The following is a 14,873-nucleotide window of genomic DNA, read 5'->3' as shown; positions in this document are numbered from 1 at the left end:
GTGGCATTTGTTGTTTGCTTTATTTTTTTGTTAATAGAGTAGTAATGCACAACTGTTCAAGTTACTTTTATTGCATCACAATGCGCATTGTTACGTTTCACAATTTTCATATTGTTACGTCACAATCTGACTCGTGCTTCAAGAGTCAGTCAGTAATGTTTCTTGGTTCATTAAGATACATCTGGTATCAGAGACTCGCGCAAAACGCATTTAGCAGTGAAACATCTTCCGCACTCTGTAGTGATATACATTATGCCAACAGGAAAAAAAGCAAGCAACGCGTACTATACGCGCATCCAGTGTTATTTACCCTGATGAAGGCGACCTGTGTAAGACGTCGAAACGTGGGAGCAAAAATATATTTGCCAGAATAGCTTCATGAAGTTTGTTGTTGCATTATTTTTGGCATGTTTTTTTTGTTGTATATCAACTTAAAATCGCATAGAGAAAAAAAGAAGCAAGTCCGTATTTACAACGTTGAGGTTTGCAATTTAGTTGAAAAAATACACCTTGAAAAGAAGTTGTGATGGAAGAAGGTATGTGATTACATGGTATTGCGTAAATCCGAACAAGCAAAGTACAGATAAAACAAATAATTTTTTTATTATTTTCTTTCCCTGAGTACAAGCTGGAAAGGCAAGGGCTCAAATAGTGTTGAAACATTGCCGTCGTTCAACGAAGGTAGTGGTTTGTCGCCAGGTAAGACGTCGAACTTTCTTAAAATCTCCACAAAAAATACGTACAACTCAACACGTGCAAGACTTTCCCCGAAACAAAACCTTGGGCCGAAGGAGAAGGTAATTACTTTGCGGCTGAGGACAAAATTACCTTCTTCATCAATATGGCGATATGGATCAAATTTCTCTGGTTCGGGCCACGTTTCCTCATCGTGGTGAACACCCCAGTAGTTGATATTCACCTAACAAAAATACATGAATTTTTTTTTCTCAAATAAGTATCCATCGGGTTAACACAGAGACCACCAAAATACGGCCCGCGAGGTCAGTTCATCAGCAGGCCCGCAACCGCGTTTTTGGTTTGCCAAATCGTATCAATAACTTTGTAATAACCAAAAAAACAAACGATTTCTTGCAAGACATGTAAAATTAATTGCACCTAGTCCCGTACGATTACAACGCCCAGGATCGATCCAAAGTCAGTTTATTACATCACAGATAAGATTTTAAGTATACTTGAAACTCATCCGGCCAACTGTAAAAAAGTTTGGTGTCCCCTGTTAACACATAACATAGGCTACATATCACTTTCGTTCGTTGAAAGGAATTGCAAGCAAGATTAGTCATGCACACGTATAGTGTTTGGGAATAAAGGGGGTCGCAAAGATAAATTTATTTGTAGCACGAAAACTTCATACTTTATACATGAGCACGTATTAAAAACAAGAACTAACACGCATGTTTGATATAGAATATTTTGCGGCACTTTAGTACTCTCTCTTGATAAAGGTATAGCGTAGCTAAAAAGGTTCCATTTCTCTAGTCTAGGGTCTATACTAGCCTACTGACTTATTGTGCTTCATCAAACCGTAAGCACTTACGGGAGTGTTTTTGGGAAGGACGTAGCCTTGAAATTTTGTAGTCTCAGTTAGTTTGTGTTCCAGTCCAATCGGCGCCACTGCATAAAACCTTAAACATTCTTGTATAAATGCACATGTAAATGGGGTTTTCGGCCTTTCCTTCATTGATATCATTCCATCTTTTCCTGAAATACAAGACAATTTCAATCCAAAAAAAAGTTTTGCTTTTTGATGTAAAACTAAACGCATTTTATACGCACATATACACAAAACATATAAGTTGCGTAAAAAGACATGCTTAATGCTTAAAACGGTTCGTTGGATATCAGGTTTAAGGTTTTGCGTGACAAATCTTGCACTTTAAAAACTATAAATGTCGTACTTACCAAAAACTTGATCAATTTCAACATGGATTTTTTCTGCATGCTCAGGATAATGTAGAAGAATCAAAATAAAAGACAATATTGAACTTCTTGTGGTGTCGTTGCCTGCCACTAACAGATCTCGACAGAAACTTACCAATTGTTTATCCTGCCATGTAAAAAAAACAAAAAAAAACACTATTTATTGAACATGGTAAAAAATCATTTCAGTATAAAATTCCCGGTGATCCGGCGTAAAAAAATTTTATTTCGTAAATCACACTCAAAAATACGTTACACTTGTTATATGGGGTTTTACACAGCTTGACCCTAAGTGCAAGAAAAACAGTCCTGGCGGAATTTTACAAAAAAATACAGTCAAAGCGTTCTACAAACGTTTAAGGTTAGGCATTAGATTCATGATTGTTCAGTAAACACTTACGAACCATTTCCTGGTCAAAATGGCATAGTTCAGGCTAATTCAGCGCATCAATTAGTAAAAAAAAATCTTTACAAGTTACAACGCCGCACTTACGTTGTACCACACATTCGGGGACTAAGAGGGCGTTTGTATGTGGATAATTAGAAAGATTGACATAAAAAAGCTATAGAAGAGACGAAACATATTGGGTTAATTTTTAAAACAACACTCACCGTAAAATCATCACGATCCGCTCTGTGCCCGTGCATCTGTTCAAACAAAAATGCATCAATAAAATCTCTTAGATTGTGTTTGTCAAAAGTTTTCTTGTGTTCCCGAACTTGTTCGGCCAGATAATCTGAAAATATTCAAATATATCAAGATCACAAAAAAGTCACATTTATGTGATTTTAAGCCTTTACAGAGCCTTTACAAAGTCTTTGCAAACCTATTCGACTGCATTTTCACTTCCATTTTGAACTTATAAATATAATTGTTCCAATTTCACATTCACAACTAACTTATCGAGAAAACTTATGTTGGGAACAAACGTTGGTCAAATTAAATGCAATTATAGTAGGTAATAAAATCACCGTGCACAAATTTGTCGCGGCTCGAATAACGTTTGAAGATAGATGATAGAAATGGCAATTTGCGAACTTCAGGAAACATGAGTATTATCAGAGACATAGATTTGTCGGCTGGATCTGTAAACCTGGTAAAGTAAAAACCTGAGTAATTAAATCTCCAGCTTTCAACAAGAATCCCACTTTCATGCATCAAACATACATATAACTAAAATTTGTAACTAAATTAAATAAAATTGTACAAGCGGTTTGTTTTTCTATTTTTTATCATCGATGATACGTTTTGGAATTTGCCTGCAGAAGATTAAAGCTAGTGCATATTCGACCCGCTAAAATAGAACTAAAAATATATTTGTGACACATTATACGTTGTAAATACAAGTAAGCTCATTTATGGCATTCCACGATGCCTTTCGTGAAACGAGACACAAGACGACGCTGACTGGTTATGTTTTTTACAAACAAATATCGAATCACAGTTGTAAGTCAGATACGGTGTGGACATTCGTTTTATTAATATGGGCTTGTTTGTGGACTAACTTCAAACTCGGCCACATTTGAGTGGTATTTCAGGTTTGTAAATATTTCGGACATAATTCGATGTTTTGTTTTTATTTATAAAAAGGGTTTGTGCCGGGCTGAGGCCAACTTACAACTCTGATTCGAACCAACAGACAAACATAGTCACGGCCTTTGACATATTTTTCTATTTCCTTTCTCACAATAATTTCAAAGCGTTATAGAGTTCACTTTCTTCGCCGGACTTGACACGTTTGCTGCATATGAGGCGAGTGATCACATTCAAAACGGAATTGTGAATGTATTCCTGTGAGAACAAGACAATATTTTGCTTTTGGTTTTTACTAGGCTAAAAATTGCAATCAGAATATTAAAGTCACCAATAAAAAGTTGAGGTGATACTCGGCTGGTACAGGAACCAATTTTTTAGTTTGAGATAACGTTGCCTTTGTATAGAACAGTGATTTTTAACCTGTGTGTCGTGCCCCCCAGAGGGTTGTTTGCCGTTTTACTGGGGACCGCAAGGGCTTTATTAAACAAAAAAGTATATGAAATAAGCTATTGCTGCCAGGCATAATGTATGACCAAGTATTGCTTATCCAGCAGTTTTATTGTAAACAATCGACGTTTCGACGTCCTATACAAGACGCCTTCATCAGGATAATGACATAACTTGCAAGACAAATTTCTTTTGAAGCGACAAAATGCAAAACACACGCATGTAAAACAGCGATAACAAGATCGCGCGGCTGCAAACTCGCACCACCGTAGCGATAAAACAAGCTCAGTGGTGTAAAAGCGACCGATAATTAAAAAAGCGACCTTTTAAACCACTCGAAACGTCGATTGTTTACAATAAAACTGCTGGATGAGCAATACTTGGTCAAAAAAGTATATATCTATCAGCAATTTTAGGTCATATTACGACCATTACAACAAAAATAATGTTTTGTTACGCGGCTTTGCAGAAGATAATAGACTCTATGAACTTGCCATTGGGCGCTATGGTAGGGTTGCATACGGCAGGATTTCCCTGACATGTCAGGGAATTTAGTGTTTAAATCTGCGTCAGGGAACAATGTTAAAATGTACTTAAAAGTCAGGAATTTTTTAACATATATATGTATATCTATATATATATAATATAAAATTAATGTATCAACGGAGAAAGTTTTTAGAAGCCTAGTTAGCTACAACCGCGTCTATTCCATGAAACGTAAAGAGGTAAACTGGCGGCGCGCAAGTTAACGCACAAAGTTACTGTTTCGTTTTGCATTGTGCGCGCGCGTGTAACAGTACCTGTTTGTTACTATAGTTGTCTAACAGTACGCGTTAAATACACAAATAAAGATCCGCGTTTCAAGGAAACACAGCAGTCGATGCTACGTGGGAACGTGGGAAATTTCATTTGCTTTAACTGTGTAACTAATATGCAAGGAACTATAGTTCGTTATAACTAACAACAAAAAGTCGAATGTCGTGAGACATAAAAACGTTGTTTTCAGTGGCATTTTATTTTAAATTTAAAAAGGTCTTTGTGGCTACCGTTGTTAGTTTTTTTCTGTGTAAACTCGGTCCGAATGGTTTTTTGAGTGGTAAAGGTTGTGGTTTTTAAATAAAATTTCAGTTTCAAACCGGTCCGCAAAACGGTTGCCGACCCCTGCTTTAGGGCATTTTGCGGGGACCGCGAAAGGTGGAAGTAAATCTATATTTATATTTGTCGTCAGTTTGTGCAACTAAATAAGTTTAAATCAAAGTTAAAGTGAGGATCTACCGTCTGCTAAACAATAGGCTTTATTGCATGATAACCAACAAAAATGCAATTGTTCGCGCACAATGGTAATGCTTTTATCTTGTCTGTGATGTCAAATTTGGATCATTGTTATGCGCAATTTTGCATAACTTGCAAAAATCCTGCAATCAACTTCGTTTTTCTGAAATACACATTCAGGCTTGCGGACCGCGAGCCCTCGAAATAATGGACCGTTTAGAAATAACGAAAATGTTTGTTAAAAACTGGGTTAACCGAGATAAATTTTGTCAGGGATTGTGTATCATAAAATATGGCAACCCTACGCTATGGACATTGGGATGATAAATGGGCCGCCGGAACAAACCTACTGTTATGTTAAAAGTAGGCTACACAAAACACATTTAGCACAGGAAATCTATAGATAAAGCACACGAAAGTTCATGAATAGTTCATATATTCTGAATCTAAAATTTATTTGCATTTCACCAACAAAAAAATGTTTCTTACCTTTAACAAAAAAGGTACCCCAACCTTTGTCCGCAAAACCGATGTCAATTTTAATGCTTCATCGTTTATTTGTTCTTCTAATGTTGTACGACCAAAACCAAATCTATAAACAATTAAAGCAATATTAACAGAAAAGTTTGTAGAAAACATCAACAAATTTGTTACCGGTAACAATATGGCAACACGTTATTAAAATAACATTTTCTTAAATACTTTAAGGCGATACCTGGAAACACAAACAACCAAAACAATGTAATGTAAAATTTTACGGTCAACGCACCACCGTTTATGTTTTGACAATTTCAGAAAACGTTATTCTATTCGAAGTTTCAGAGAAGTTTCAGACCGATACGCTATAGGTTACTTAATTTTTTTTTTCACCCGTTTATTAAAGGATTAATAAGTGGAGTTGCACATGCCACGAAAGTGTTCATGTTGTTTACTGATTCAATTATCGGTAATGAAAAACGTAACATAAAAACTTAATTAATTGACTAATTTAAAAACTTTACCCTTTCATCACTTTCAAGCCGAACTGTTTTTGGCTTTTCATCACATCTTCATAGTCTCGAAGAATAATACCATGATTTCCGCTGTTAGATCCCAATACTGCGTGAAAAGCTCTTCCCGAAAACTCACTGCCTTGTTTTACCCAAGCCTGAAAAAACAAAAGTAACACGTTCTAAATTGGTCCGGGCTTTTTGACATAGATTGAAGCTTGCTTTAAAAAATTAAGAAAATCAAAACTTCGAATAAAAATTCCAACTTTAATATTCCGATTTCGTTGTTTCCACTGCGCTTTTTGTTAACGCAAATTTGCTATGATGAAATGAAATGTTACACTTTGAGGCTCAACCCCGGCCTGATCCCGATTTGTTTTACAAAACAAAAAGTTTTCGATTCACAAATTTTTTGGTCTAAGAGCTGCTATTTGACGAATGTTTTGACGAAAAGGTTGTGTGGATGATTTAAGTCAGGGGCGTGCAACTGTTTATCGCAGTGGGCCACAACATACAGTTAAAATAATGCTGAGGGCCAGACAATTAAGCAACATATACATTTTTTCAACAGTTTATTTAATAGTTTATTTAAAAGGGGCACACAATCAAGTAACTCTTTGAATACTCTTTGATCAATGGGATATGTGCTAACCGTTTCGTAGAATAAATCTCAATATATTTACTGCACCTATAAATCTTGTTACTGAATCATTAAAGGCTGTTCTTTCATAATGTACACGATGATGCAACAACGGGAATATGTCGTCACAGTGGTTAAAACCTTATAAGGGTGTGACGTTGTACAAAGTCAAAAATGCCAGTGTTGGTGTACAAATGGCAGCATTCCATGCTCTAACAGTAAAAAGTCTTCATAATTTATAGAGTAATTTGAAGTCTGCGCGGGCCACGAAAATAGGTGCCGCGGGCCGGACACTGGCCCGCGGGCCGTATGTTGCACGCCTCTGATTTAAGTCGTCACACCTTTGCTTTAAATTTACGCATTATATTTCGTTCGCCACACAGTCTCTAGTCCTGTTTTTTCGTGAATACCAAAAAATATATTAAAACGAACACATAAACAATGATTTCCTTTTTAGAAAAAAAGACGTATAAATAAAAAACGTAAAGAAGAAGAAGAAACATGTCGTTTAACACAGTGTTCGGCAACCACCGGGTTATTTGTTGCCAAGCCGCAAAAAACTCAAGGTTCACATTGAGTCAAAGTTATAATAAGCTAATAACTGTTTTCAGTGCTAAACATTTGTGGTTTTTTTAGGCCGGTCCATGATAAAAATTTAAGTTTTAAACAGGTCCGGCGGTGTGCAAAAAAGGTCGCCGATCACAGGTTTCACATACACCAGTGGTCATTTAAATTTAAATAAATTGCATTTTTAAATAATTGCGCTTTAAGTTGCATTTTTAGTCACTTGTAATGGAATGAAGGTCATTGTTCAGCAATATAAACTGTCCATCTTAAATTCTACTTTGTTTTTCGCCTATTTCGTAGAACGATCTGACATGCAATAAAATTGTAGAATAACTACAAGCTCTTGGCGGTCCCTACAATAATTGTCCCAAGGACACCTAACCTAAGGGACCACGGACCCTATTCAGTTTAAGATCGGCCAAAGTAAACGTTTAGACAACAGACAAGTTCAGAAACAATACAGAGTCCCAAAAATTACAACCGCAATAATCTGTTCCGTTTTGCTTTTGTCCCACGTGAAATTCAGGGCCCTTGGTCTTGAAACATTGCTTTTCAAACAAACATTGCGTACCACTTGGCGACTTTGCTGTCGTACATGCTAATCATATTAGGTAAATGGTAGGCCAAAATGGTAAATCCCTTAGGTTGGTCTGTTCGGAAACCAACAATGTAGCAGGCTCATTCTAAGGAAAATGCTTGTACTTTGCCCAACGCCATATCTGATCCAGATCGGAAAGAATGGCCTGCGGGGAGGATAAATCCCATTTGGATTTTCCCTCGTAATCCACGCAAATTTAGGCTTTTGACGTGTAATCCGCGCAATAAAATCTCGTCCGCGCAACTTAGCACAGCTTGCATATAACTTCAATAAACTTTCTGTAAAATTTTATATTTATGTTGCACAATGAAGTTATATGTCGTCACAAGCCTTATTTCGCGAATAATCCACGTAAATCAGTCAAGCGCATCGTAACTGACCGATCGTCACGCTTGCAATGACGTTTCTAATTCTAACGTAGTCGTTAAAAGTACATTTTATCAGTGTTTTTAGACCGTAGTTATGACATTAAAGTGACTGCCGGCTAGACAAGTTACAGAAAATAATGTTTTCTGTTTGACATTTATTTAAAAGCAGTTTGGCATTCTGAAATTACTTCAAAAGAAAGAAATGTAACAGCAAAAAAAAAACTTGTTTGAACCGTTATGAAAATGCAAATTTGTAGAGTTTAGCACAGCAGCTGCGTGCGCAATAAAGCAAAACTGAAGATTCGTAGTGTTTATTTTGTTTTTTTTTGTCAGATAGTGTTGCAGGCGTTACATACAAGTTGCGTTAATCGTTAAATCCACCTGTCAATCAAAAGTTTATCAATCCGGGCAGAAAATTTTAATTTCGCGCAAAAATCCGCGCAATTATTTTGACGAAAAAAATATCCTCCGCGCATAAAAAAAACTTTCCAATCTGGTATCTGATCAGGTGGGAGAGAATACCAAATGGACATATTGTTGATGCGACTTAAACAGCTAACCTAACGTAAAACCGCTATTGTCACAAATGCCATTTATTGCTGCATGAAAAAAAGGCGCGTGTTCAGCCAACCCTACGTGTAATTCGTTGCCTTTATTGAACTGAATTACTAAGAACTTAAATTGTTTCAAGGTCGTGAATAGGGTTAGTTCGGATATGAATTAATCTACTATCCCGATAACGGATATTTTTGCTTTAGTCATCCGGTTAACCGGATCATAGAATGTATTAAAACGGCATCTCACAATTGTGTTACAGTTTCTTTTGTTGTCTCGTATGTTTACAGCTGTCTAGTGCAGTGGTTCCCAACCGCCGGTCCGTGTAAATATTTTGCCGGTCCGCAAATTATCTTACTATATGCCAAGCTACTTTTCAAAATGGAATGATAAGTAGGCCTATTGCAAAGTTGTTGGTATCTGCGAAACTCATTTTAGGCTTGACTGTACAACTGGGGTAACTCTCCACTGTTAATACCCGCAAAATTGTTTAAAAAAGCATTTGTGACGTTTATGATTGTTTTGTCATAAACTGTGCCTAGCATTCAACATTTTTTTTTGTAAAACAAAGCTATTTTTACTTTTAAGATGATTTTGAGATTCATACTGGCAGCGAAACAACAGCAAACATCCCACTAGCATTGATTTTGTATATAAATGGATTGGTGTTTTGTTGTTTGAGTTTAGTTGATTGCCGTTTGGTTGTATTTTTCGTCCTAAATACATAGTCTATGACTATATCTTGCATTATGTTGCGCAACGACAACTTTGGTGAACAAAAAGCTTGAAAATATCTGTTGCATTCACTGCGATCTTATGTTGCCGGTCCGTGGATTTTTTTAAAAAATTTTTCCGGTCCCACAGTGTAGAAAGGTTGGGAACCACTGTTCTAGTACACAGCAAATTTGCGTGTTTTAACCAGGGAGTCGAACCGGAACTGAACCCGAACCCGCGAACCGGTTTGAGCGGTTAATTTCATTAAACCCGAACCGAACCCGAACCGCTAATTACGATTTTCTTAAAACCCGAACCGGTGTTGAACCCCGTATTTTGTTTGGCGTTCGACCCGAACCGGAACCGAACCAGTAAAAAATGCAGTCTGATTTAGCCTACATTTTGTGATTTTTTTTCAAAACAGCACACTGAAGAATACACGACATAACACTTATAGGGCGTGTCAAAAATAACAGTGCACGGGCAAATTTTTTTTGGAGTTTGATAAGGCCAGGTAATGATGGGCAGAATTAAATTGAAACCAATAAAAATTTGAACCGGTTTAAAAACCGCAAACCGGTTCGAACCGGATAATTTGCTAATTTTACCGGAACAAAACCCGAACCCGAAAATTTACATTTTTAAAGACCTGAACCGAACCCGAACCCTTAAAAACAAAACCAAGTGAACCCGAACCGAACCTGAACCCATATGACAAGCGGTTCGACTCCCTGGTTTTAACATTTACTGCAGTGTATTTCTAATCAGGCGCGATACATCGATCGTTGAACATCTAGCCCTGTCGCCATTTTCTAATCGTAAAAATTGACTCATACGTTTTTTTCAAAATCTTAAAATTTGACATTATCATTGACTGAATAGCTTTGCTAATTTAGCGCTGTTCAATACTTTCTTTACAATGCATGATGCGCTTGGCATAATAACTTTTGGTTTGTGGTTCTTTGTGACATGGGAATAAATAAATTCTTTTTACCAGCTGCAAAGAATACGTATGACAAAGTAAATTTTCGCTCAAATTAGAAGAAAGTCGTTCGCTGCATCTATCACTTCACATTAACTGCATGGTTTTTCAAATTGTATGAAAACTAGAAGGGTGGCTTAGCACATATTGCCCTTGCATATACACTATAACCTATTTTAAAACATAAATATATTTCCTATGCTTATTTTGTATTGGGTCCCATATTAGCCATCGTCTTTTATAACTTTAGTCGTTTCTGCAGGCAAAAACTCATGGGTCCCCACACATGCAAAGTTGAAAATAATGCAATTCAAGAGATAACCATGAGAAAGTTGGGTGTTGTAAGGTAAAACACAGTGATCGGCACTGGGCTTAAATAATAATACTATGTAGAATACAAACTATAAAATTAGATTCACCCCAGATATTGTTTGAAGTATGTCCTATTTAACGTTTTAAAAACTGACCCATGTTAGGGGGCTAGTAGGGCAACTAATTGGGTTCGACACACAAACTAAAAAATATATAAAAACCACAATGACTCAATCAATAGTACTGCAAAATTTCAGCCCAATCCGCCAATGTTTAAAATTTTGACCACTAGAGGTGTTTTGAGCAACAACCGTTACTGTTTCTGATGTCATAGGGCTGTTAACAAGCCCCTAACTGCCATGGCGCAAAAACGACCACCAAGCAACCCACCAACGAGCAACATACAACTGGTTGCCCTTGTAACACTATTGCGCCAAAGAAATCTTTCGTTTGTGGTGCCCAGTAACATACAAATACGTTTTACACTTTAGGGGCTTGTGGGGTAAATGTTAGGACTACAGGGTTGAACACAACAATCGACGCCTATAAATGTCATACTGTACAAGAAATCCAAATTTCAGCCAATTCTGACACTGTTTAAAAACTTACCCATTTTAGGGGGCTAGCGGGGTAAATACTGGGGTTATCAACAAAAACAAAGTGGGATGCACATCTACATGAATATATCTACCATCTGTGTAAATTTCAGCCAAACCCATCTAACATTTGATGGAAAAACGAGTCGGACAAACTTTGGGTAAAAACACCCATTTTAGGGGGCGAGCGGGGTAAATACTGGGGTTATCAACAAAAACAAAGTGGGATGCACATCTACATAACTATATCTACCATCTGTGTAAATTTCAGCCAAATCCATCAAACATTTGATGGAAAAACGAGTCGGACAAACTTCCGGGGAAAAATACCCATTTTAGGGGGCGAGCGGGGTAAATACTGGGGTTATCAACAAAAACAAAGTGGGATGCACATCTACATAACTATATCTACCATCTGTGTAAATTTCAGCCAAATCCATCAAACATTTGATGGAAAAACGAGTCGGACAAACTTTGGGAAGAAAAAAAAGGAAGAAAAAAAAAGAAAAAACAAACAAACAATTCGAGTAAAATCAATATGTGTCCCCTTCAGGGAAGGGGACCCATAATGAACAAAATTCTTCACTACCCTTTTGTTATCCGGTTAACCGACAAAAATATTTTCGCATGTCTGTAGAAAAAAAATTAGTTGACCGGTTACACCCATTACCTGGATAGTTCAACCCCTTACGAGACTCTAGGAAAGCTCCAGTGTGCCACTAGCTGCAGTGGCCGCCACGTACCGAAGGTTAAACACCAACAGCAATTTTGACTTTTGGACGAGGCATTGTAATTTTTTTCTATGGCTGTTATTTATAAACAAAAACATGGACATACTGGTGACCATGGACAAAAAAGGTTGTGCCCCTTCTGCATAGGTTTAAAGTGCTATGCCACTATGAAATGTATGAGTTTAATGCATTCAAGTAGCAGATAAACAATATTCTTCGTTCCAATAGGTCGATAGAGTTGAAAATATTTAAAAAACTATCTGTAGGAAACTTACCTGGTACGCAGTTTCGTAGGTGTTAAGAAACACGATGTGCTTAAATGCAAATCGAACTGACATGACGGCTCCATATTTTTCTGAGCTCCATTTTTTCACGGTTTTCCATGGATATTTTCCAACACTGAAAATCGAGCCAAACAGCGGCAATCCCGATGGCCCACTTGGAAAATTCGCCGGGACAAGACGTTTCCACCAAATCCAAATCAGGACAGCTAAAGCTGCTGCCAATGTCATGAAACTTCGAACAAAATCTGTTTGTTCCATCATTTTGATATTATAGCTTTTCTAGTTTTAAAATATAATGACCTACTTTTCATACACAACGAGGTGTATGCGTAGCCTACAAATTGTGTTTGCATAGTCAACCAGAGATGCAAAATACTAGTAATAGATCGTGGTGGAAATCGTGTCAAATGTGTCAGAGAGGGCCTACCGTCTGAAACGGTTTACCACCCTACAATACGCAATCTAGCCTAAAACTACGGCAAGCATTGGTCGAGGCTAAAAGCAATCTAATTCCAACTATCTACACCCGAATATGCAATCCACACTAAAATGCACACTTAACTAGACTATTTTAGAGTTAAATGCGCATTTAAAAGTAGATGGTGATTTTACATTTCTTGAGTCATGTTAAATTGCGAGTTCACTGGAAAACAATGCGTTTGTACGAAGGCTTTGTATTGATTGGACATTGTATTACAAAAAAATCCATGCATGCTTTAAGTATTACGTTCTAATTGTAGATTAGGTGCATATTGTGGATCCAGTGTGAAACTAAAAACCCGCCCAATGCCCTCCACAAATCATTACAAAGTCTAAAAGGCAGTGGCGTCGCTCATTTTGCTTTCTTATAAGCAATCGTCAACTTATAGTTAATTTAGTGCCTAGGACCAGGGACTTAAATGTCTTGTTCTTGTATATTTTGTGATAAAAAAGAAAACTACACCTTGGCTATAGTTCCCGATTTTTTAAGACTAAACGAAATCGAACAATGTACCGAACCTCCTGTGCACAAAGTGACTGCTTTAAAATTAATGCGTTTTTGGTTTTTTGACTGTTGTTTTGCAGTTACGTCACGTGTAGCCTAGACTATTATATCCTTCCACTTCCAGGGCCACATTAGCATGTCATCTTACGCATTATTTGGTAACATCAGTTTTGAAAGTATAAATTGTGCTGTAAACTTCTTTTTGCGGTTTTCGTTGGCTCTTTGCCACAGGACGCGAATCATCGTATTCCGCACTTTTTTGCACTGTAGCAATGTGTATTTTATATTTTTGTGTATTTTTATTTCAGCGGCACATCAGAAACGTCAAGGCAATTTTGTATTTTCCTTTAAAGTCTAGCGATTGGCCTTGGATCTTGCGTTTTCTAAAATCACACGCCCTAAAACTTTCGCAATCGTAAAAACGTATCTTGTAGCCGCCTTCCGCGTACGATAATTATTTTCTTTGTTTCGGAGCAACACTAGCCTACCTTTGCGCCGAGTTACAATACGTTGTCGCTTGACTATATAGCCTACAGGGTTCCCATCGACTTGAAACCAAAAATAAGGACAACCGAAAAATTACATTTTTATGCGAAACGAAACAAACGTTTTTGAACAAATCTTTGCATTTATACGAGCCATGACATATCATTTGCAATATTTGGGCTAGAAACAATGTGTTCCAGCAACTCGTTGTTCATAGAAAATACTTAGTGCATCTCATAACAGGCCGGGTCTAGTTTCACTATCTATGTAGAAGGTATTTGACTATAGTAATTGTTGAAAATAAGACAAAATAAGGACTACAGTCAAAAATAAGGACATTTCTTAGAAATAAGGACAATGAACTTTTCTAAGACACAGCCCTTCAAAATAAGGACAAATCTTAGAAATAAGGACGGTATGGCAACCCTGACTATATATTTGCGTTTGCTAATCCAATAAAACATTCACTTACTTACTCACTCACTTTAGACTAACGAAGTTATCGCTAACGTTATACGTTTGTTGTCGCTTTATGTATTTGTTTAATAAACTTTGTTTAACGTTCTAGTTGTTATTAGTCAGGTGACGTTCAGAGTTCTTTATTTTGGAGTCAGATCGCGCATTTTCCTTTCCTTAAGCAAAACGTTGCATAACACCGCGTAAATCGGCTGAATATTTTGTTTTTTGAAACACACCAAATCTTTAACGCAGCTTTCAACGCGTGTATTTGGACTCAAAATACCCTTGTTCGAGCAGTGGTTAGAATAAAACTCAAATCTTGGATGTCATAAATAAATGTAAATTTATCTACATGCAAAAAAACCTGCACGTCTGCTGAAATTTTAAACAATTGCTGACGAGACATACCC

General features: G+C 37.0%; 1 protein-coding gene across 1 annotated transcript; it reads right to left on the bottom strand.

Moving 5' to 3' along the window:
• Nucleotides 1–51: 51 nt before the first annotated feature.
• On the bottom strand, nt 52–12,875 carry LOC145218691 (cytochrome P450 2C41-like). Its single transcript, XM_080086100.1, has 9 exons — nt 12,525–12,875; nt 6,199–6,344; nt 5,687–5,789; nt 3,630–3,733; nt 2,914–3,035; nt 2,554–2,678; nt 1,924–2,068; nt 1,559–1,722; nt 52–919 (listed from the first exon to the last, which is right to left on the bottom strand). Exons 1-9 carry the CDS (start codon nt 12,792–12,794, stop codon nt 605–607), a joined length of 1,494 nt encoding a protein of 497 aa, XP_079942226.1. The 5' UTR covers nt 12,795–12,875; the 3' UTR covers nt 52–604.
• Between the last annotated feature and the right edge of the window lie 1,998 nt (nt 12,876–14,873).

The sequence above is a fragment of the Phallusia mammillata genome, chromosome 3, assembly GCF_965637545.1.
Source record: "Phallusia mammillata chromosome 3, kaPhaMamm4.hap1.1, whole genome shotgun sequence".
NCBI classification, from domain to species: domain Eukaryota; kingdom Metazoa; phylum Chordata; class Ascidiacea; order Phlebobranchia; family Ascidiidae; genus Phallusia; species Phallusia mammillata.
Note: the sequence above shows the minus strand (reverse complement) of the source record. Positions and strands in the feature narration are given on the sequence as shown.

What these genes read in the sequence shown, in the direction of transcription:
- LOC145218691 (XM_080086100.1), bottom strand. Translation starts at nt 12,794, where the DNA reads ATGATGGAACAAACAGATTTTGTTCGAAGTTTCATGACATTGGCAGCA. An exon ending in CGGATCGTGATGATTTTACG is followed by an intron (nt 2,069 to 2,553) that starts GTGAGTGTTGTT and finishes TTTACATGGCAG; the next exon opens with GATAAACAATTGGTAAGTTT. An exon ending in TCCTTCCCAAAAACACTCCC is followed by an intron (nt 920 to 1,558) that starts GTAAGTGCTTAC and finishes TATTTTTGTTAG; the next exon opens with GTGAATATCAACTACTGGGG.